Source organism: Carettochelys insculpta, chromosome 2, assembly GCF_033958435.1.
Source record: "Carettochelys insculpta isolate YL-2023 chromosome 2, ASM3395843v1, whole genome shotgun sequence".
In the NCBI taxonomy this organism is placed as follows: domain Eukaryota; kingdom Metazoa; phylum Chordata; order Testudines; family Carettochelyidae; genus Carettochelys; species Carettochelys insculpta.
In genome coordinates this window covers 268,432,123-268,456,951 of record NC_134138.1, presented here as the reverse complement: position 1 = coordinate 268,456,951, position 24,829 = coordinate 268,432,123, and the positions used below count along the sequence as shown (strand labels likewise).

At 40.9% G+C, this 24,829-nt stretch overlaps 1 protein-coding gene across 1 annotated transcript in view; it reads left to right on the top strand.

Annotated features, from left to right (window-relative positions):
• Positions 1-24,829, top strand: part of LOC142008336 (sodium channel protein type 5 subunit alpha-like) — a 116,477-nt gene that overhangs the window by 10,881 nt on the left and 80,767 nt on the right. The window contains exons 4-11 of the mRNA XM_074985516.1: positions 1,837-1,965; positions 7,958-8,049; positions 8,561-8,782; positions 13,208-13,271; positions 15,572-15,713; positions 20,406-20,603; positions 21,611-21,676; positions 22,304-22,705. Coding sequence (XP_074841617.1) covers positions 1,837-1,965; positions 7,958-8,049; positions 8,561-8,782; positions 13,208-13,271; positions 15,572-15,713; positions 20,406-20,603; positions 21,611-21,676; positions 22,304-22,705 — 1,315 coding nt within the window. The remainder of the gene's footprint in view (positions 1-1,836; positions 1,966-7,957; positions 8,050-8,560; positions 8,783-13,207; positions 13,272-15,571; positions 15,714-20,405; positions 20,604-21,610; positions 21,677-22,303; positions 22,706-24,829) is intronic.

Sequence of the window (24,829 nt, the reverse complement as noted above, 5' to 3'; positions counted from 1 at the left end):
TAATACTGGGCCATTTCCACCTTGCTGAACAGATCTTGTCAGCTCTGGCCCTCCCTATTACTGGGACCCCACTCGTTAAATACCCCTCTGAAACCACCCCCCCACTCATGCATCTGATGGAGCGGATCTTTGCCCACGAAAGCTTATGCTCCAAAATATCTGTTATTCTATAAGGTGCCACAAGGCTTGTTGTTCTCGAAGCTACAGAGTAACATGGCTACCTCTCTGATAGTTAGCTGGATGACCATTTATCATGATTTCTGTGATCTTGTAAAGTTTGTTTTCAGCCATTAATCCTGGCTGTCAGTGTTCTGTACCGTTATTTAGCTGCATATTATCCCTAAATGTCTTCTAAGAGTCCAGTAAGCAGTGGAATTGTTAGTAATGCTGTTAGACAAATCTCTCATTTGGCAGCAGTCAGGTCCCAAGGGTGCCCGCCTAGAGAGGCTCTACCTGTAGAAAAACATGCTGAAATTATTTTCCTTATCTTTTCCTTATCATTGATCTAAGCCTTGAAGTCCTTCGTCAGTTGCTTCTCATTGGTTACCCAGACAAGTCTTCCACCAATGTCAATATTGAATAAAACAATGAGAAGTCCTCTGGCACCCAATAGACTAACAGGTGTATTGGAGCATAAACTTTCATGGGCAAAGACCCACTTTGTCAGATAAATCTGATGAAGTGGGTCTCTTTTTAAATTCCTTTTAATAATGTTGATTTGTGTAGTTTCCTGGTTGTAGAGAAAACCTTGAAAATGTGAACCTGAATGGCTTCAACAACCAAAGGCAAAGAAAAAGAACCCCAAATCCATTGTTTTTAAAAAAATGCCATTATTTTTAAGTTAATCACGTATCTTTTTTGAGCCTAGCTCATGAGTTTTGAACAGTTGCTACTGGCAACATCGGGTCCTATAATGACCTCGAAATAGCTGGATCCCTGCAACTGCATAAATCCCTTTTGGAGCACACTGCAAAATCAGCATCTAAGTTCAGTCTATCAGCTCATCCACTTTGCTAACTGTAATAACCGAATAAAACTGTGGCATAATTTTAATATACATCTCCATTTCTAATTGGAGTACCTATCTAAATTGCTATGTAAGGGAGTCAAAATTTAGACAGACTATTATATACTGTGAGACATGAAATGCTTTCAGTGAATCTGAACAGTATTTCCAAGATAATTTTTCTCAATGGAAAGGGCTATATTGCTGTTAAATAATTTTTGAATATATTTGCTGAGTATCAAATGCTTTTAGATTTCTCTGAGCAGACCTTGGTCTTGCCAAAGTGACAAGCGCTTTTAGAAAAACCGGCAGAGAATTTACGATTACCATTTAAAATAATGCTACCTTTAAAATGAAGACCCTGTAAGTTTGCATTACTGCAAGTTTTTCAGTGTTCTTTGTCAAAAAATAGTTATCGAGTTCACAAAGTGACCAATTTACAGGTATTTTGGCACATTGGCAAGTGATTATTTGAATTATGTTAACATTTTTAAAATATGTTAATGTGACTATGGGTGCTTCAGATTTGGAGCGCCCAATATGAAACACCTTAAGATTTTAGCAAAGAAAGCTGTCAGATGCTAGTGAATATGTTGAAGACCCGGATGTTGATAACTGTATCCAGATGGCTATCAGCTAACATTTCAAACTGCTGATGAGTTTGGTCCTGATCCAACACCTATTGAAATGGATGGGTCCTTTCAATGATCTTCAATAGGGACATTGGGTGAGCTCCTGGGGGCTCTGAAGCAGCTCACAGACTATGCTGAATGTGTGCTTCCTCCATTAATTGCTAATGCTCTCACATTTTTGGACACTTAACTTCCTAGGTATACTTTCACTGGCATTTACACTTTTGAGTCATTGATAAAAATATTAGCAAGAGGATTCTGTCTGAATGAATTCACTTTCCTTCGAGATCCCTGGAATTGGTTGGATTTCGGTGTGATTGTTATGGCGTAAGTATGAGTGTATATATTTGTTAAGGGATATCATGCAGGTAAAGTATTTTTGCTTGTTTTCATTTTTCTCTTGAACTTTTCTCTGAAGTGGCTAAAGTGTAGTACTTTGCATTCAAGGTACAAAATCATCTTGAAGAGCAATATATTTATCTGGAAATGCTATCTACTGTTCCTGTATCTCCTTTATAATATGGTATAGAAGATAGCCACATTATACTAATTCTACACAAAAGGATAAAAGGGTTTGTACAGTGGGCAAGGACAGCTATAAGACATGCTGTATTCCATCACACAGAAGCCAGCAGCGTCTTTATTTGAAATAGGAAAAGGGTCTGATCTGACAGGCATTGAGATTTAATATCTGTAGTGTCATGAAATGTAGGTGAATATCTGAATCTGTGTGAATTCATGTATATGAAGGCATTATGGCCATGTACATACAGACACAATTGAATGGTGGCTTATATCTGGGATTTCATTACCAGAAACAGAATTTGAATTTCCACTGCTCAAGTTAGAAAGCTATCACAGTGGCAGCCAGAGGAGGAACATAAAATCAAGCCCATTAAATCACTATCCCAATTATTACTTAAGTATGTCCAAAATATTTGCAATCCAGCACTCATAGGGAATGCCTATTTTCATGTCAGTTTCCTTTCAAATATAAGTGCCAATGAGAGTCAGAAGCTGTTAGTCCAGGTTTTGTATGATTTCTGCAAACATTCTGGAGTGTTCTGAGTTCCAAAGGCAGAGTCCTTTAGTTCCTTCTATCTTGATTTCCCTTTATCACAGCAAGGCAATAAACAGACAATGTTATCATCTGTAGTGTTTCCAATTATTTTATTGTAGTCGACAGTATGAACTGTACTCCATACCAACAATGGCTGGAATCATTCCCTGTAGAATTCTCCTGAGCTGTCTGCACAGACAGCTTGATCCCACTGTGATTCCAGTCACAGCAGAATGGCTGCAACACAATCAAAGAGGAGGTAAGGAACTTCCCTTTACACACACCAATAGAGCCACAAACTTTGTAGTTCCACTACGGAAGATACTTAAGGCCCCTTTTCATGTCAAGAGACAGTGGTTAGCAGCAGCGGTAAGGATCTATGAGCAGTGTTTGAGTCTGCAGCTTCTGTCATGGCTTATTTGTCCAATATTGAATTTGGACAGTTGATTGCAATAACTGCATGTCAGTCTATTTCCAGACTCTTGAGTCTGACAGTTTTTCCTTCTAAGACGAAGTTCTTTTGCATGGTTTGCACATATGCTATTGAAGGATGATGTGCCCTGTCGTAGCAATCATTGTCAAGTATTTCAATCTGATGATGTAGATTCCCAGGATTTTGGATAGATGTTGAATTTTTTCATGGTGTTTTTGCATGTATTCTTGAATCTTAGCTTTGGTCTTCCTTTTGTTCTCAACCCACATGACAGTTCACCAAAGAGGATTACTTTTTGAAGACGTTTGTCACCCATTCTTCTCACATGACCAAGCCATTGTAGTCTTCTGCTGTTCAGGATCTCTATGAGGCTGAGTATGCCAGATCTTGACAGGACCTCTGCATTTGAAATGTTGCCTTGACAGCTGATATTCATAATTCTGCAGAGGCAGCGAAGATGAAGCTGCTCAATTTTTCCTCCTGGTTTGAGTAGGCGGTCCATGCCTCAGAACCACATAGCAAGATACTCAATACACATGTCTGCTAGATTAGTATATTTGTTTTCACTGTCAGCTTAGGATTGCTCCATGTTCGTTTTGTAAGTCTGCCGAAAATCATAACTGCCTCCCCAATTCCGATGTTCAGTTCTTCATCCATGGATAGGTTTGTGGTGACAGTAGAGCCAAGGTAACAGAATTGTTGAACCACATCTATTGAGCCATTATCCAGAATGACAGTGGGTCGCTGAGGTATACCTCGAGTGAATACAACAGTTTTCTTCATGCTTATATCAAGGAAAACAAAATGCAGGCTCTGGACAGAGAATCCATCAATGACTGTTGCATGTCTTCATTATGAGCCGCGAAAGCTGCATCATCTGCCAAGAGGAGTTCCCTAATGAGGACTTTCTTTACCTTAGTTTTGGCCTTGAGTCTTGCCAGTTTGTAGAGGGAGCCATCTAATCTTGTGTGGAGAAATATATTGCTGCGTGAGTTTTGAAATGCACAGTTTAATAGAACTGAGAAGAATATGCTGAAGAGAGTAGGGGCAAGAACACACCCTTGTTTGACTCTTCTATTCCTTGCCATCAATTCCAATGTAAATCTATCATATTGCACTGTTGCCTTCATGTTTTCGTGAGAGGATGTTATGAACTTGAGTAAGGTTGGTGGGCATTTTTCCTGTAGTTGTCAAAGTGAGAAAATCATGTCCATTGTTGACCTGCCAGCCCTGAAGCCACGTTGTGTTTCTGGATAGACTCAATGTGGGAGTAATTCATAGACGAAGGGGAAGAGCACAGTCTTGTTTGCCTTCAGGACTTCAGCTGGGATTCTGTCGTTTCCTGGTGCTTTTCCACTTGAGAGTGCATCAAGAGCTTGAGAAATTTCTTCCTCCATAGGCTGTGCATCTACCTGAGACATTTCTGGAAGAGTTGGGATGAGGTTGTCAAGTTCAGGTTGTATTGTATGCTCATGAGAATAAAGACTTGAGTAGTGTTCCACCCATCTGGGCAGCTGCAGCTTTTTGTCTGTGATCACCTGTCCATTTAAACACTTCAGTGGTGTGACTTTGGTAATGTTTGGTCCGAGAGCTTTCTTCAATCCATCATACATGGTTTTCAGGTTGCCAAAATCAGATGCCTTTTGAGTATTAGTACATAGACTGGCCCAATACTTGTTTGCACACCACCTGGATTCTTTTTAAAGAACAGATCTTGCATGTGGAAGTTGATCTGTTGTGCTTTGAGATGAGTTCTTTAAGTTATTCAGATGTGCCTTCTGTTTTACTTCAAGAAGAGGCCTAAGAATGTCAGCATGTTCATCAATCCAGTCTTTGTTACAGAATTTACATGTTCCAAAGGCAGATATGGCACATTCATAGATTGCATCTCTCAGCATGGACTACATTTCATCCACGGTTTGTCGTTCAGGTTTGTGTTCCATTTTGTGAGTGAGATCATCTGTGAAGACAGAGCATTTCATCGCATCTCTGGTATTGAGGGTATTGATTTTTGGCTTATTGCATTCTTTTGTCATATAGAGTTTCTTTGGAACGATTTTCACTCTGCTGATGATCAAGGAGTGATCCGGGTCATTATCTGTGCTGTGATATGTGCACGTAAATTTTATGGCGTTGAGATGTTTCCTGTGTACCAGTATAAGGTCAAGTTGATGCCAGTGACCAGGGGTGGTGCTATGAAACCTTGTTACACTCTTTCAAGTTAAAGGAAGCACTAGTGATGCAGAGCTGATTCTGACAGCTGAATTGGAGAAGACTTTGACCATTTTCATTCATTTTCCCAATGCCATGATGACCGAGTCAGATGGGCAAGGGACTGACATTTGCGTCCAACTCTTACACTGAAGTTGTTTGCCAGTTGAAAAGGAGTCGATAACTTTCTGAAGATTATAATAAAGGTGATCCTTGTCTTTGGTGCACAATGTCAACGTGGGTGCATAAGCATTGATGACCTTGACATAGCCTAACTTAGTGCAGAGCTTCAAGGATATAATGCATTCTGATTCATCTGTGGATGTACTGATAGATTTCAGCAGATTGTTCAAAACAGCAAATGCAGCTCCATAGAGGCAGTGTTCCTCTGAACTCAAGCCCTTCCAGAAGAAAGTGTAGTTGGTTTCTTTCACTGACCCAGCATCTACCATCCTGGTTTACTGGAGAGCAACAACGTTGATCTTCCATTTGTGTAGCTGTTGATCTATGACTGCTGTTTTGCATATTGAGTCAGTGTTCATAAGGTCATGGGGCAGATTCAAGCCCTGGACATGTGGTCTGCAGATTCCAGCTACCAAGCTGGAAGCAAGTTGATTTATTATTTTGTTTTTTGGTGGGTATGTCATTTACATCTACTTTTTGATTTAGGTCAATCCCCATGCACCCAATGAAGAAGGCAGGTGTGGCAGGTCAGCACCTTATTGAACGGGGGCTGCCCAGCTTGAGGTGGGCGGTAACTGACCAGTGGAGTGTGATGACTACTCCCACCTATGAAAGTAACCCGTGGTGTCCTCCTCTTTGCCAGTTGAGGAGGGCTTATAACCCATAAGTGCCACTTCCCATGTTGTTTCCATGCTATCAGCAAGGATGGAGTGTCCTCTCCATTTGGCACCCTCTTACATGCTGCATTGCCTGGGCTAGCGTTTGGAGCAAATGCATTGCCCAAGTGGTGCTGTCCCTGTCTCAGTCGCCCCAGCTGAATCCAAAGGAAAGACAGAAGTCAGTACCTTTGGAACTGAGGTATCTGCAAGGAGATACCAGAAAACAGGTTTGACAAATCCTCCCTGCTAACCATCTGAGGGTTGCCACTCCGGATTTTCTGTCTGGGTTTTCTCCCATTGCTTTTGGATCTGCCAAACCTACCCACAAGACAGTGAGGAATTTTCTGATAGGGTTGTCTTCCCGGGGGTGATGTGAGGAGTCATGTTTCCTTGGATGCCAGTGCCCAAATCATGGTTCATATGCCATTTGGATTAACCAAAATAGTCCAGGGATCCAAGTATACTTGACCCTCATATCAGGTATAATGAAGGGGCAGAAGCCGCTCAGTCCAACCACCCGCAGTCATGCTCAGGGGTCCACGTTGCCTGTCTGGCGCCTGTGGGCTGCTGCTGCTGCTGCCCCTGCTCGGGGCTTGCAGAGGACCATGTGAACTAAAATAAATAACACATGGCAGAGGAGATATTTAAGAACAGATCAAATAAATATCTAACAGGGATGATATAGATGGTGCTTGATCATGCTGTGAGGGCAAGTACTGAACTTAATGACCTCTTGAGGTCCTTTCCAGTTCTAGTAGTCTATGATTATATGATTAGGCCCATAAGTCCCTTTCTGCTGCTAGTTCACATGGCACAACTGGGTACTGACTACTATTCTAAGAGAAAGAATAGCAAAATGATACCATTAAAGGAAAAGAGAAATGTAAAATTGCATGTGCCTCTGTAAGTGTGTGTAAGTGAAGGTCAAGCTCAAGCTCTAAACCCACACAGATTGTATGTAAAATAAACTAGGAGAAACAGCCCAAGTCACCCTGGAATTAATATTTCTACCTGTGAAGTCGTGACTCAGTCTTGAGCTTGACCTCCTGCTCGGCCAAAAGAACAGTGTGTGTGTGCGCGCGCGCACGCACGCACGCATGCATCCACGTATTCATGTGTGGGTAGGGGCATACATGCAGGGGGACAAAGGAGGAGAGGGCAATAGCAGAAGGAGCTGGGAAAGAAGCCAAGAAGTGTTAAAGCTGCAGTTACTGGGGACTCAGTGTTGGGAGAAGGGAAGGGATGATAGGGCTGTTTGCAGATGGGGGGATAATTAATTGCTTTGCATTGTGGGAATGTGGAAGATAATGCTAAAGGGTAGATTATAGTTCATTTTTTTGGTAAAAGAATAGATTTTTTTAGGAGATTGGCCTGTGATGCAAGGGGGATTGATATCCTTTACTGTGTAGCTGGGGAGGAAGCATACTCTGAAGGTTAACTTCAGAACCTCATCAAAAAGAAATTACTTTTTTCTTCCTGTGATTGAAATACATAATTCTGAGTAATTTCTATGTTATTTTAGCTTAAATTTAAAAGTTCATTGTAGGAAGTTGACAACATGTTCAAGCTCTATTATGTAAATAGGTTCCATTTGCTGTAACCACGAAATAGATTTATAATATACAGTACTTAGGATTCGTCCTTGATAGATGATTTGTTAATGCATTGGAAATTATATACCCAGAAGTGTTAGCATTTAGGAAGAAAGCACATAAAATAGTTGCTTTGTTCATTTAATTCAATAGCATGTTATGTCATGTGTTGATTTTACAGATATGCTGGGGAGTTTAGTGGCCTAAAAAAGGTTTCAGTCCTTCGCACATTCAGGGTTCTGAGGGCTTTAAAAACTATTTCAGTAATCTCAGGTAAGAAGTCCATATCTCTGAATGTTTTTTGCTGACTACAAGTGATGTTCTCCTTCATTATTGTGGTTTTGTGCAGATCTTTTATCTTTTTGTTGTCTGTATGACTTTCGGATGCTACAGATACCATTGGATTTGTGGACATGGGTGATGTCTCAGGATTGTTGGCCCAGTCAGAATGATTTGAGCACTAGAAAGAATTTGCCATGTAATTTATTTTGTTTGTTTATGTCTTTGAGGATTTTGATTTATCTTTATAATGTTTATTACATGAAAGCTCTTCTGATTGTTTCTGTTTATTATTGTTTTGACTGTTTACCATCAAAACCTCAAAAGACTTATGCTTTATAATTAATATTTGTTATTATTGGGTCAGATGTTGTTCAGTTTTGACTTATTCCATAGTCAGAAAAGTTTTATTCTTTCATGACTTCTGTATGTTTTACATTTCAAAAAGAATAGTACGTGTCTTTCAGTTTCTCAGTTTGTAAACTGTTGAATTTTATCTCCCTAGGACTGAAGGTCATTGTGGGTGCATTGATCCAATCTGTTAAGAAGCTTACTGATGTGATGATCCTGACTCTTTTTTGCTTGAGTGTCTTTGCCCTCATAGGCCTCCAGCTCTTTAAGGGCAATTTAAAACATAAATGTGTCAGGAAGTTTAACTCCACCAACGGAACTATTACGTTAGATGACAAGACATGGGACTCCTTTGATGTGTTTATTAATGATGCAGGTAAACTGTCCTCTTATTTCCTTTTAAAATGATGTTTTACACAAACACTTTAACATGCACACATGAGTCCTGCACTGTAAATGATTACTGAAACTACCATTGAACTGCTGCCAAAACACATTAGTCATCAAAATGCCAGAGTGGTTTGCAAATGTCCTGGATAATTTCTGCTACTGGTGCTACAATTCTCCCTCTCTAATTTCCATCATCTCTCATCTAATTTCCATCAGCAGGGGGCTGGACTTGATGACCACTCGAGGTCCCTTCCAGTCCTAGTATTCTATGATTCTGTGATTCTATGATCATCTCTTCCTCATGAAAAGTATGGAAATACTGTTCCCAAAGTTTCTGATAATGTCCATCTGTGTTTCTCAGAATGATACAATAGTAACTGAAATTCACGTTAGCTCTTTCTGTGATGTAATTCCTAGAAGTTCTGCCTTGTAAAGTGTGCTGAACAGTTACAACTGTACATTTAAGTAGACTGCAGATTTGTGTCTTTTGATGAGGAGAGTGAACAGTTTTATTGAAGATTGACCTAATTTGCTTGCTTTTCCCATTTCAAATATGTTCTCTATCACTTTTTTCCTTATGCATGTCACGACCATAGTTAGCAATGCTGAAAGTATAGATGAGAACAGAGGAATGTGAAAACACACCGAATCATTCTCTGAGGATAGGCACTAGTTAGGCAAGGGAAGTAAGAGTTTTATGCAGAAGAAATATCTCCACATACACCAGCGGAACTGCACTGGAAGAAGTGTTTGTATGCACTGAATAAGAGGAAGTTTTCACTACTGTGGGAAATCTCCAACTACAAAAGAGCATTCAGACCTAGGCAAAAATGTCAATAAGCACTGTGTAGTCACTACTAAAGGAGAAGTTAAAATGCATGACTCTGACCAGAATAAGGATGTCATTTGCATGCACTGAATGTGGAAGGAAATTTTACCGGTTTGGGCTCTATGAAAACTTTCCAAGCAATCCAGACAGGAGGGAAACTGTTAATGTGCACCAAACATGGGGAAAGCTTCAACAGTAAGGAAATTTTCAAAACCCACTGGAAAAAAAAAAGGTCCATTTAGGCACCAATCCTGTCAAAAGCACAGAATGTAGGAGGAGTTTTCACTGAAAGCAATATCCAAAATTATCAGAGAATTCACACAGGAGAGAGACCTTTTTTGTGCTGCAGATGTGGGAAAGACACTGGTATAAAAACAAATTTTAAAACACACCAGAGAAATAACATGACAGAAAATGTCTATCTATTCCTCATTTTTATTTTAATTATTAAATGCAAAACTATGACACTAGCTAATATTACAACTGGAGAATACAGCATGGCAGATGACAGTGAATTCAAAAGTTCAGGATCTTTCACAAATGTTAACTTGGTCATGTTGCACACTGTGTATATTTTATTGTTGGATATTTTCACAGGTTGGTCCCCACTGTGTTTCACAGCCAGACCTGTTTCTTGACCTCTTAACCACGAATTCATACCAGGCAGTTGTCCTTTTACCATGTGTGTAGTTCTTCTCTCACAAAGCTGTAGTGTGTATTGCAGGTTTATAGCTGGAGAAGACTTCCATGTAGACCTCTCTACTTACTGAAGGCTTTACTCTGAGCTCCCCCGAGTTCTCTCAAATTTCTGTTCCTCTCACTTACATCCTCTCAGTTTCTGATCCAATTTTCTCATTAGCCCAGCAGTTGCTACTTAAGTATAAATAATCCTCAACAGAATCTGATTAATTGAGTTCCATTAAGCCTCCATATTTCCTAGTGCTGCAGCATTTCCACCTCCTTATATATGAAACATTCATATTCATCCTGTGAGTCAGAGCACAGTGTGGAGAGAACCCCTAATAAGTCTTACGATATTTATGAACCAAAGAGGGAATCTAGGATTTCATATAGATCTAGCAGCATTGGGTCACACCACCACTCATTGAAATTTCACCTAATGGAAGGGCAGTCAGGTGAAATTTGAGTAGTACTGCACCCAGTGCACTGAGGACTTTTCATTTGATTAAGGTTTTTTTGTTTTTATTTCCTGTCATTATTCGTTTGTTACAAACAAGGGGTTCTGCTTATTCTTATAAGGTGCCAGCATGGCTATATAGGAACCCCTAAGGTCTTTGACCTAGAAGGCATATTTCTCTTACACCACACCTTACAGAGATCTCCCCACTCCATGTTCAGAGGTGAAAGTCTACAATGCTTCACATGATGCCACATGATCCCAAGCCCTATAGAGGAAATTTCTGGGGATGAGAAGCATCCTCAGACTGAAGACTAACAATAGCCTATAGCTATTTAATCCTTATCTCCAGACAAGGCAGTGATTTCCTCTACATTGTATCATACAGGTGACTGCAGGAGCTTCCAAGAAATGCTAAAGCAGATATCTGAGTTCCTCCACAGCCCATTAGGAGAAATGCAGATGTCTTCACAGAAACTGCTAGACATTCTCCACGCCATAATTCCAGAGTTCATCACACTCCCCATTAATGATGGTTTATTGGTCTATGTAAAAATATTTGAGAAACACATATGACAGTCACCCTACATCCTCCCATATTGGCCAGGATTTTCACCACTATCATTTTGATACATCTTGATCATTCCCCCACCCCCGCTCCATTTGGAAGCCATTGACACTTCTTGCAAGATCCAGGAGCCTCTATAGCAACAGACTCAGGTAGTAGTCAGAAGTCATCTGTGTGATGTTTTGATAGGTCTCCTGCTCTGTCAGTGATGATAATTATTTGGCTGTGTGCGTATGCTCCTGCTGCGTATCACGCTAGCCCTGTACAGATGGTTAATGTAGTAGATGCCAAGAGAGCCCCAAAACACCATGAAATCAGATAAGACATAAAGGCAACCAAGCCAGGTTTGTTGTAAATGAAGCACAGTAATAGTTTCCCCAGATCAGATATTTACAGGTAGTCTAAGAATTTGTACCCATAACAATAGAGGGAGCTCAGTCAGTGACATGGGATCCATCACTGTCTGCATAGGTTGGACAAAGACAACTCTTTGGGTTTAAGTTTTATACACAGGTACAAACAAGTTGCACAGACTTATCTGGTTGCCACCTGCTGTTGCTTAGTTACCACCCCTTCCCTTGTCATGGGGGTTCAGTCACCATCATGCTGTCAGTTTAGACCGTGTACTGAACCTGGATCTGAATGTCTGTTATTTGTGGGAAGTATGTTGTTATCAAGACGTTTCTTCAAGATGGGTTCTGTTATGACCCCTCTGGAATGTACTCCCAGCTGCCTAGTGCCTTTTAGTGTTTCATACCATTAACCCTGTTTGTGTTACATTCTCTTAGCAAAGCCTCTCTCTTGCTCACAGCTTACCATCGGCACAGTCTTGTTCTTTGTGGCTTAAGACTTAGGTTTCATAGCAGACCTATCATATATAGGTTTATGTTGTAGGCCTTCATCTTACTATAGTAAACATCCTTCATCCAAATCCCTCCCAATTCCTTCTCACTATCCAAGGAGAGTTTGACCTGTTTTTCAAAAGTCAGGAATAATCTTATAGATAGTAGGAAAGATTCCACCAGAGAAACCTGTGCTGCTAAGTGGAAAAAGTTAAAACTGGGTACTTACAATACCCAGTTACCCCTTTTTAAAACACATGTATCTACTATCTTGGGCTATTTACTATCTTTAAAGAAGCCTAGACTTTCAGGCCACAAGACTTCTTGTTGTTCTCAAAGCTACAGACTAACACGGCTACTTCTCTGATACAGGACACCTTGTTGTTTTTGAATCTCCATTTTGTAGATGTTTAAATCAGCTACTTGGGGTTCAATGCGTACTTTTACCAAGCATTTTTCCGTAATGGAAGCATACAATTTATACATATCTTTTCTCAGAGTGCTGTAATCTCTATTTAGGTAGCCTCGGAGCATCCACCCCCTTGTATCTGATTATTGCTTGGATTTAGAGAGAGAGCGAGAGAGAGAACAACTCAAAGAAATATTACTTACCTGTACAGAAACTGAAATTCTTCGACTTGTGTTGCCCATATATATATTCAGTGACCTGACCTTGTTCACCTCTGCTAGAAAGGTGTATTAGATAAAGATTCCACAGTGGTGCAGAAACTGAGTCACATTTGGCCATGCACAATCTTTTCTGTGCTCTTGGTATGGGAGCATAAAGGCATTCAGAATGCATGCAGGAACACAGTGGATGTTGCTGGCCAAAATACTACAACCATCTCTAGTGCATGTGTGCAGAGTAGAATGAACAGATCTCAAAGAACTGCTACTCCACAAGTATCTTTCTAAAATCATCAAATACTAAATTTACCTTTCTGTCTGTGTTGTGTATCACACTTCCTATAAATCTAGAGAGTTGATGTTCAAAAGTATTTCTGATTTCACTATACTTTCATTTTTTTTTGTAGAAAATATTTTCAAGAAGAACGGCACCACGGATTTCTTGTTGTGTGGCAATGGCTCAGATGCTGGGTAAGTGTAGTTTACAATCATTCTTGGTTCTTTTCTTTCTTTGTTTCATATTTTTTGGTTTAACTCAGTCCAACTATTACTAATTTGTAAAACAGATTTCAGGTTCCTAATGACAGCAGTAATGGGAACAAGAACCGAGAAAATAGATACAAATAACAAGACAGTGAAGGCCAGGGGATAAAGCTCAAACCTTTGGTTTCCTTACCCAGACTTAAATTCTTTCCAGGCCTTCTGGTAGATGTTCTTACATTTATATTCACTTTCTTCTTGGGAACATATTTAATAAATGTTTTCATTTAGTGAATTATATTTTAAAAGAATAAGAGGTGGAGAAGGAAATAGGATTAACTTCAATTTTTTTCTAGTAAGGATGGGTGAATCATTTCAGACAAAAAACCAAACCCAAACATTTGTCCTCCCAATGGTGTAACAAGAGAAGTCTGAGGAAAAGACTGGTGAGACTTAGGCTACGTCTACGCTACCAGATAAATTCAATTTTATTAAATTTGATTTTTTAACACTGGGTTTTATAAATTCGATTTTGAGTATCCTTACTTCCCACAAAGTCCACACAAATTCAAGTTAGTGCTGCCACACTACAGTGGCCAAACAGCAACTGTCGCAGCAGTTTATTGTGGGAACCTATCCCACGTTTCCCTCAGACCCGTATTCTGCGCCCTCCCTCTGGGCCCTGCTACACCCCCACTGCTGGCAACACTGACCCTGCTGCCTGGTTGCTGGGTCCCTGCAGCTTTGCAGAAACTAGAAAACTCTGGAGAGCAGGAAGCCAGGCGCAGCGGGGAGCCAGGTGCTGTGCTGGTCAGTTTCCCAGATCCCACGAGTGATGGGGAGCTGGGAGCCGGGTGCAGTAGTGCCCCAGTTTCTTGGCTCCCTGCCACTTGCAGGAGCCAGGAAACTGACCAAAGCTGCTGCATTGGTCAGTTTCCCAGCTCCCACGTGTGGTGGGAAGCCAGAAGCCAGGTGCAACAGTGGCAGTCAGCCTCTGGTGGCTAATAATTCAATTCAGAAGCATGGTGCTTCCACACTAGCCTACATTTGAACTGTTAAATTCAAACTTGAGGCTACACTTACCTGGTTCTGATGATATTATGCTATCAATATTAGAGCTGCCTAAATCAAGCTAATGATATTTACAGTGAAGACAGTCACTTGATACAATCAAGCTAGCTGCCTTAAATTCAAATTTATCTCATAGTGTAGACACAGCCTGAGTTGCTTTTCCTGTCCTCTCCCAGAACAGCAGCCAGGATTTAAAGGAACTAGGACAGGTGTGGAACTCTCACCTTTCTTTCCTGGAAGGCTCATGAGCATTAGTGTAGAAAGAATTAACTTGAATTCAATCAGTATACTCGATGTTACTAACTATTTATGAGTAAAAATTAAATAAAAGGCAAAACAGTTATATTAATTTTCCTTTAAAATACAAGTATTTAGTGGTCCTTTTCTGAAGAAAGTAATAGCCATGAAGGTTTTACTGTGTGTACTCTAGGCTTGTAGCCTTAAATGCATTACAATATAATACATTACAGACTGTATTGTGCCTGAGGCCACTGTCTCTTGTAAATTGTAGCAAATAGTTGCCCCATCCTGGGAGAGCCCAAGGAAGAAATTCCTAGGGGGAAATAATTTAATAATGTCTTTTATCAGTTTCAGACTGGAGTGGGGGTCTGGGCATGTTCCTGCAGCTAAGGTATGGGAAGAGTGTGTGAAAGAGTTTGGGGAGTGCAGATTTTAATTCCTGTTATGTTCTTGTCTGACTGTGTAAGCCTGGGCCACAATTTTACAGTGCTCTGCTCTGTACAAGACACATTCTCTGCCCTGGAAGTCTTGTAGCTCATAGTCTAAAGATCAACTGAGGTCACAGTGCCAAAAACAGAGGTAGAGATTGATCCTTTAATCAGTTACTCCTACGCCCATATTCTCATTTGATCTAAATCAGACTTTGTGTTAAGACAAGACATACTGCAAGACTCAGAGGAAGTGGTAACTTTAGAACAGGAAGAACTGCATGGAATACACAAATGCATACATATGTATACACAATGAAAATGTATTTTTGTATTACTGTCTCTACCCTTCCACTCAATGTCTTCTTCCCCACCAAAATATCACAGAGGTGTGGCGAACATTTGAGTTTACTGATCTCACAGAAGAAATGAGTCTCTATATTCGAGTTTTACTGTAGTAGAGTATATTCTGAACTTACACATGAACTGGCGCTGCTTGCCTTTACATTTGCACTTTTGAAACTTTTATCCCTTTTCTGTCATCATCTGTAGCTCTTGTCCAGATAAATATACATGTCTGAAAGTTGGGCAAAACCCTGATCATGGCTTCACCAGTTTTGATACATTTGGCTGGGCCTTTCTTTCCTTATTCCGCCTAATGACACAGGATTACTGGGAGCATCTCTATCAGCAGGTATCAGATTTCCTTATTTCAGATATTAAGTAAAGCAGTAATCCAACTGGATAAAAGTATATAGTATTTAAAATTTAAAGAGGAAAAGAAGTTCTCTTTCAAGTGATTGTGCACATAAGCCACTGTAAGTTTATGTGCACCCAGTGCCCTTAGGTCAGAGACCTCTGCTCCCTTCATAAGCTCAAGCAGAACACAAAGGGTGTGACTGCTGCCTCTCTGTCAGTTCTTTCTAACTGCTATGGTGACAGTTGGAGCTCCCCATCGTTTCAATTAACAATCTTCATGAGTCTTAGGATATATGGTGAGTTAGTGTTTGAATAGTTTAATAGTTCAGTTTGTAAGTCGTTATAGTTTTACAAGATCCTGAGAGATTTATTATGAGGTTTATTTGTTTATTATTGGAGTTTATCACCCCCATCACACATAAATTACATATATTCTGTACTGGAAATCACCAGAATTTAAACACTGTGGAAGGTTTAGGGCTGTTGTTCCTAGAAAATTTGTTGTCGTATTTGGTTGGCTGAGCGACATGCAAATGACTGATTCCCCATTTGCACCTCCTTCTGCACCAGAACTAAACAAACAAACAAACAAACAAAACATTAATTTGAAGATTTACTTCATGAAGGAGGCAATGCAGCATGCATCTGAACTGGCCCTGACCTGACCAATATTATCCATTGAAATAGATGTGTCCTGAGTGGATTCTGATTAAATCTGGAGTGTCCATGCAGCCATTTCTGGAAGGTTCTGGATGGAACATCCAATTGCAAAAGTACTATGGTAATGAGCTGACATATCTGTTAGTGAAGTGAACTCATAAACATACTATTTGATAGAAAAAGGAAACTTAGTATTTAGAAGAGGAGGAAGTACAAATCAGGGAGAAAGGCAAACCACCTCCTAAATATGCATTGTACGTGGCAACATCAGTGTGATATATGATAAAAGTGGTTTCTCAGAGCAGCAGAAACAGAAAGACCTTGTAAGGAGCAAGAATGATGAAATTCTTGCCCTACACCTTCGAAGGTCAAAAACTCTTGTGGAGTTCACAGACATTTCCTTGCACTCCTTGAAAGATTTGCTAGCCACCCTTTACACACGGGGGAAAATGGAAACAAAATAAGTATCGTACTTACACTGTAAAAGAGTTATTGCACTTCCAGTGTTTCACTGCTTAATTGTGCTGTTTTTTCTGTGCACCCCACTTATACCATATGTACGGTGCTATTAGATAAGGCAGCTGCTGCTGTTCCAGCAGCAAGCCCTATGACCCCTAAACAATCTAAGAGTGTAAATGCAGATGGTAACAGGAATACCCCTCACCCAAGAGAGGGCGATCCCACACCTCCAAACTTGTTCCATTCCCTTTGAGGGCTCCAGACAAGAGCTTGAAAGGGCTGCTGTCACCTACTGTGCTGCAGAGGTCACAAGACCTGGCTTCGATGCCAAACAGCTGGGCGAGCCGAAGATCAATGTGGCTCAAAAACCTAAAACCCTTGCAACACTGGCACAAACATGGTGCCCTGTTACTGGCAAAAATAGTGGCTTTAATAAAGCCCAGCGCCTGACCCTGTCAGCATGGGCACCTATCCTACTGCATGGTAGGGTAAAGGGTTCATAGCTACAGTACCACAACTGACTGGCAACTCTTGACCTTCAGGACACATATTTCCATGTGCCCATCCAGCCCACATACAGGAAATACCTCAGTATTATTGTGCATGGAAAACACTTCTTTTACATGCTATTTCCCTTCTGCTTCTCCACTGCACCCAAGAGTCAAATAGAGCACACATGCATGAGTCTGGAAGAAGTTTTCTGTTTGGATGTATTCTCACAGTTTGTCACCCCCATCACATATCAGTTACATGTGTTCCGTACCTGAAATCGTCAGATGTCTCAAAAAGATCTGTGAGAAATCACCTGCCCTTTCTTTTGGCATTACCACTTGCTATGAGTGTTGTGTGTGAAGGTGACAGAGGGTTTTAGAACTTGAAGTTCTCCTAACTGAACTGCCTTTCACATCTTTCATGTGGATAAGGTATCTCTTAGGCCACATCCTAAGTTTACACCTCATGTAGAGTCATTCTTCCATCTGCACCACATCTTTTTGGTGTTTTTCCCAATACCTCATTTGTCAGTGGCTGAAGAGCTACACATATCTTACAGATTTGCAGAGCCCTGGTGTTTTACTTTGCACAAATTGTACTCTTCTCCCAGTCTCTTTGTGGCCTAGGCTGAAAAAGCTTAGTGTCAGTCAGTGTCATCATGGCAAATCCCACATTCATTTTTTAACTGTATCAAACTCAGATATGAGGTTGCTGAAGTCTTTCTTACATGAGAATTCCCACCTCTTCTACTTTCATGAACAATTTTCCAATTGCTGTTGTGTGCAAGGTCGCAACGTTTGTGATTAACTTCTCTGCTCATTACATTATCACTCAATCCTCTTGTGTTGATGCCATGTCAAGATGGTACAACAGTCTTTCTTCAAATGATACACAGTCCCTCTACCTGTACAGGAACTACTGACCCATCACCTATAGTGGAGTGTATGGAGATATACATATGCAGTAAACTCTTTCTTATCCAGCAACCTTGGGATTGGTAGGTTACCAGATACTTAAAAACACCACTCAACAGAGAGGCAGCTGCAGGAGCCCCAGCAAGGGGGCAAGGAACCCCGCCAGTCCCATGGCTGAGGTAGCCCCAGGGAGCTGGCTGGGATGCCACCTTCATGGGAATTCCAGCAGCCCCAGTACTGGGAGAACTCTGTGGGGGTGGGGGGCTCTGCTGGTAAACAGAGCTTTGTTGGGGTTCAGGGCAATGCTGAAGGCACATGGAGCTCTGCCAGCAGCAGCCCCAGGCGAACTCCACCAGGGAGTAGAGCTCCGCTAGGGTCAGGGGAACACCAGCAGCCCCAGGATCTGATGGGTTAACCCAGCAAACCAAGGGCCTGGAGAACTGGCAGGAGATAGAGCCCCACCAGCAGCTGCAGCCCCAGGATCTGATGGGTTAACCCAGCAAACCAAGGGCCAGGAGAACTGGCAGGAGATAGAGCCCCACCAGCAGCTGCAACCCTGGACTGGTGCCAGTTAATTGAGAGTGCTGGTTTAACAAATGCCAGAAAGAAGGAATTTACTGTACATCTCTCATAGAGCTGGACAGGACCTTAAGAGGTTATCAAGTCCAGTTCCCCCTGTCCTCTTGGCAGGACCAAGTGGCCTCCCAGAGGGATGGTTTTTTTAAAATCTATTTGCCCCAGACCCCTAAATGGGCTCCTTAAGGCTCAAGCTCACAACCCTGGTTTTCCAAGGCCAATGCTCAAACCACTGAGCTGTCACTGTAGGTGCACAATCACTCAAGGGAGACAAAATGGTTACTTACCACTACAGTAGTAGTAATTTGAGATGTGTTTGGCACACCCGTATTCCATGACCCTCCCAACTTCCTTGTTATTTTGGATTTTACTTACGGTGGTGTGAAGAAAGAGAAAGGGAGGAAGCACTCAGCTCTTTTCTGCCTTACCTGAGAGCATGAGGAGAGCTGTAGTGTAGGCACCATCTCATGGTACTGCTGGCAGAAGTCTCCAACTCTAGCCCACCAGGTGCACACATACCTATTGTGGAATGCGTACGTATACAACATATCTCAAAGAACAACAGTTACTGCACAGGTAAGTAAATGTTTTTTTTAAGAAAATGAAACAATGGGTATAAGTCACAAAATAAGTGACTGTGTTGTACACATCAGTATGCTGGGAAAATGACAGCTAATTCACTATATAGTGAGCTTTCAGTTAAGAATTTCAACCAGGTAATGAAACAGATCATGAAAACCACTCCACAGATTGTCGTATGATGGATTAATAAGTACATAGCAAAAAATGTTATTAGCCTGGAGGAAAACAATTAAAATATACTACAAATATCCATAAAAAGGGGGAACACAAGACACTCAGATTGGCAACATAATACAGAGCCTTGCACCTCTGAGTTTGATTAAATCCTCTTCCTGTTTGTTATTTGGCTAGAACATAGCCTCCTTATGGTGTTTACCAGACTTGCTGAAAGGGAGCAATGATATGCTTCCACAGCCCTTTCAACCAGCCCTAATATGCTGCAGTTCCAAGGAGTGTGGGGCAGCAGAAGGGAACTGAGATGTCACTGCACATTGCTCCAGTAGCACAACAGAGATGTCTGTTCAGATGCACACCTCCCTTTCTCTTCACCCAAACTGAGCACCTGGCCACTGTCAGGAAAATCATTAGGATTCAGTGGGGAGGTATAAGAAGTAGGAGAGGAAGGCCAAGGAGGGCAGGCTTCTTCTAAAGTTCTTTCCAAGCATTTTGTTCAGGAATTTGGAAATGTGACGAAGTTTTAAAAACATTTAATAATAATATTTATTACTTTCATATAGCGCTTTTAATCTCTAGTGTGCTTTTCAATATTAATTAATCTAATTACACTGAAATGTTTCACAGGGAAGCCATACTAGTTTGTATCTGCAAAACCATGGAGGAGACCTGCGGCACCTGATGCATGCATCTGATGGAAAGGTTTTTACCCACAGAAACTTATGCCCATATAAATCTGCTAGTCTTTAAACTGCCATAGGCCTCCTAAGTGTATAGACTTGAAATGTTATTTCATACTTCTTACTTTAATATGTTCTTTGTGCTTACAGACTCTCAGAGCTTCTGGGAAGATCTACATGCTCTTTTTTATGCTGGTCATTTTTCTGGGTTCATTTTATCTGGTCAACTTGATTCTGGCTGTGGTGACTATGGCATATGAAGAGCAAAACCAAGCCACTATTGCTGAAACTGAGGCAAAGGGAAGGAAGCTTCTGGAAGCCATGGAGCTGTTAAAGCAAGAGCAAGAGGTCCATGAATTACTCCCTTGTTAAAATTAGGCAATCTCTACCTACAATATATAGTGTTTTCAGTGAAATTTATCAATCTCTCTTTATCTCTGAATATGTATAAACAATGACTCTATGGTCATGGAACATGTGCCAGCTACTAATTCAAAGTTATCAGAATGCTATCTAGAGAATCAGAATGGTTCCTTCCTAACTTGTCACTGTGAGGAGTCAACAGCAGAACATAACTTTAGTCCATGGTACTGTAAGCAAAGTAATATTATAAAATACGTTTTAAATACCACCAACCTAATTGTTTCCATAGGAACACATACATGAACATCTTTTTTTTTTCTCTCTGCTGTGCTGTTCTATGCTTGTGAATAATCAGGATATTGAAATGTACAAAATTTTGTTGTTTGATAAGCTAGCTAGATCCAAAGCCCATGAGAAGACTTGTTAGCTTCAATGGATCAGGCAACTAGACAGCAGAAATCTTATAGAGAACAATATCACTGGAAACTTAAGACAGGTTGTGATTTTTAGTGTTTAAGCCCTCATTGTACAGAATCAAGTTAAAGACCGAGTTTTTAACAATAAGCAAATGCGTAATGAATATACAAAAATAGGAGTTAAAATGGAAGTTGAACCATGTCAATGGTCCAGACTGTGATATTTTTGTCTCTGATAGTCACTAGTACCTTTTCGCACATAAACATGCAGCATGTAACTACTTGTTTAGTGCTCTATTTGAAGTGGAAAATCCTTCCTCATTTCTGATATGACCAGTTTGCACCAAAAGCAAGGAGTGCTGGTATTGGGCTATATGAAATAATTGTTAACAAGAAAAAATTATTGAGCACAGCAATCTTTTCCGTTTCTGATATGCTAAGTGTGCAACTACAAATATCATCTATGGTTTTGTTTGTTTAATTTTAGGCATTGGCTGACAAAGGAAAAGATACATCACTTTGCTTTTTTGAAATTTCTCCTTTACCCTCAAAAGAAGTCAAATCTAGAAGCAACAGGAGAAAGAAAAAGAAGTCCTTAGGGATAGAAGATTATGGGGAACATCAAAATATACCCAAACCACAGTCAAGTGACAATCAACAAAATTTGGTAGTTCATTGTGTAAACCCAGGAATTGCTCAAAAGCACAAATAAAGCCCCATTATGAAATAGTAGTCTGTTTTTGTAGAAATAAGTAACATCTGCTTTTTAAATCTTCCCTTTTGTGGTGGGGAAGAAGAATATAATATTACAATGCAAAAGGTAAACTTTTGAGAAAGTTATATATAAAAGAGAAGGTGTATGGAAAATGAAGTGTCAGCCTTCTGTAATTTTCTGTAAAAGTAGTTTCGTGAACATTTAGTAATATTAATTTAAAAAGCATTTCCAGTTGTAGTAGGAAATTATACAAAACTTCATTGGAACTAGAATACAATAAACATTCCATAAACAATCTTTTGCAAAAATAAAATCAGAATTTAGTGAAACGGGGTTACGAGGATTACCTGAGATTCCTGTCTCTGCTGGTAGGATTTCAATAACTGCCATTTAAAATTTAAATGAAATCATTATGAGTAATATTGCATAAAGTGGGACTGATATTTCTTCCCTGGTTGATGGAGAAGCTCCAAATATTTATCGCTCTGGATAAATGTATTGCTTTGCTGAGCCATATCCCCCTTTTCCCTTTTTTTTTTTTTTTGAACTTTTAGGCTCTTCATGATCTTACTTATGGTTCAAGTTCAAAGCCAATGAAGCATAGGCTCAGCCATGGAAGCATGTTCAGTTTCCAGATGTCTGGCCCAGATGTTGGCTCCAAAGCTGATTTTGGTGATGACGAGATAAGCCATGTTGGGGAAAATGAAATCCAGCATGGGTCACTCATGATTGCACAGACTGGAAGACAACTGAGTCTGCAAAGTGAAATGAGCCACAGTTCTTACCCTGCTACTCCAAACTACATGCAGAATGGCAAACGGAGCAGCACAGATGGTTACAATGGCTTGGTTTCATTAAGGGGAGGAGGAAGCACCAAGGCATACAATCTAGGACCACCTTCTCCTGGAGGGCTATTCCTCTCCCCAGTTGTGGAAAACCCTAGAGTAGGTGATTTGGTAAGAAAAGTACATTTTGTTAGAAATGTAGTTCATCTCATGCTTTCCAGCAGAAGCAGGCCTACCAAGGGAGGCGTGCAATTGCATCAAGGCCCAATGCTTCAAAGGTGCTCAGAGCTCCTGGCTGCCACAGCCACCACTACTGCAATAGTGGTGACAGGTGGAGCCCTGCCCCTTTTTGAATTACCACTGCAGCACCCAGACCACATGGCTCTGTGGACTGGTGGGAGAGCCTAATGCCATGGTCTGGGTGGTGCTAAGGCACGCATGCCTTGGCCCTGCCCATTCTGCCTGGTGCCTTGCCTCTTCCAGGGGTGCAAAGTGCCCCCAACTTGTCCTGGGGCCTGCAGTGTCTGTTGGCCCCACTGTGCAGAAGCATAAGGTTTTCTTGTTTTTTTTTAAACACACACTAACATATTGAACATCAGCCAAAATACAGCATAGGGACTGTTGAGGAAAATCTGTTCTCTGCTATGTTATTTTAAATCTGGAGTCACTCCAGGGAAGCTGACAACAGAATCTGAACTGGTCTGAGCACTGTGGACCAAATTCATCACTTGAATAAGAATATACAAATTTATTGATGTAAAGGAATCTGCAGTTACTTACTTCAGCAGTAAAAGTGGATTCATGACTTTAACACAGCTGTCATGCTACTGACAACTGTTAAAGTGGTTCAAGCATTTCCATTCTAACCTGCCTTTATCAGCTGTTCATAACTTTCACAAACTTGCTTTTTGGGAAGTTGAAAGTTTCTAGACCTGGTCTCTGCCAAGTGGTGAAAAATTTGAGCACAATGAGTTCAGTCATTTTTTAATATGATAAATAATTCTTGTGACCTTTTTTGAGTAGCTCTTGTATTGAAATAGTTTGCAATAGAATGATTTAATTTGGCATGAAAATTCTCCTTTGTGAAAATAATTGTTTTTGGTGCCCCATGAAAATTCACTTTTGTTCAGAATCTTTATGATGGGTTTGAAAATTGTACTCTTCCTGTACTATAGCCATTTTTAATAGTCTCTCAGTGTACTAAAGCAAAGAACTGCACTGTACATGGGCATGGGTCTTTTGAAATAATTTTATGTGCGATTTCAGAAATTTTGGAGAGTGTGTGAAAATTTTCCTACAGGGGATGAGGAGGATAGAAGATAGGGGCTATGTCTACACTAGCACACTACATCGAAGTAGCCTATTTTGACGTAAGAACATCGAAATAGGCTACTTTGACATGTATCGTCTACATGTCCTCCAGGGCTGGTGCCGTTGACATTCAGTGTTGAAGTAGCGATGGAGATCATCAAAAGGAGCCGCCCCGGAAGGAAATGCAGAGCATCCACACACACAAGCACTCCCTGTCAAAATAAGGGGCCAGCAAAGCCCCGAGCCGCTCCCTTAAAGGGCCCCTCCCAGACACATTTGGCCTGCACAGCATGAGATTCACAGAGTCGACAACCGGTTACAGACTCTGTGCACGAAGCATGGACCCCCACAGCTGCTGCAGCAGCAGCAGCAGCCAGAAGCCCTGGGCTAAGGCCTGCTGCGTGCAGTGACCATAGAGCCCCGCAGGGGCTGGACAGAGCGTCTCTCAACCCCTCAGCTGATGGCCGCCATGGAGGACCCCACTATTTCGAAGTAGCAGATGCGGATCATCTACACACGCCCTACTTTGATGTTCAACGTCAAAGTAGGGCACTATTCCCATCTTCAGATAGGAATAGCGATTTTGATGTCTGGCCACCTAACGTCGATTTCAACGTTGAAATAGCACACGGCGCATGTAGACACGACGCGTGCTATTTGAACGTTGTGCTGGCTACTTCGAAGTAGCCGGCTAGTGTAGACGCACCCAGGGAGAAGCAATAATACAGGCTGAGGAGAGCTGAAACTGTAAAAAGAAAATTGTATAAGCACAGTGGAAGATCTGCAACCTGTTGATCCTACTCTAGGATAAAATAGTTAAGAAGATAGGAAGTGAAAAGATGTGCAAAATTTTAGGATTTATGGGTGGTCACCACATTTATCTAGCTCTGGATGAAAGCATACAAACCCACTAAATATGTGTATGATGCCAACCCAAATCTACAAAGAGAGGGTAGGAGGGGGAGGTCAGAATAACAGAATTAC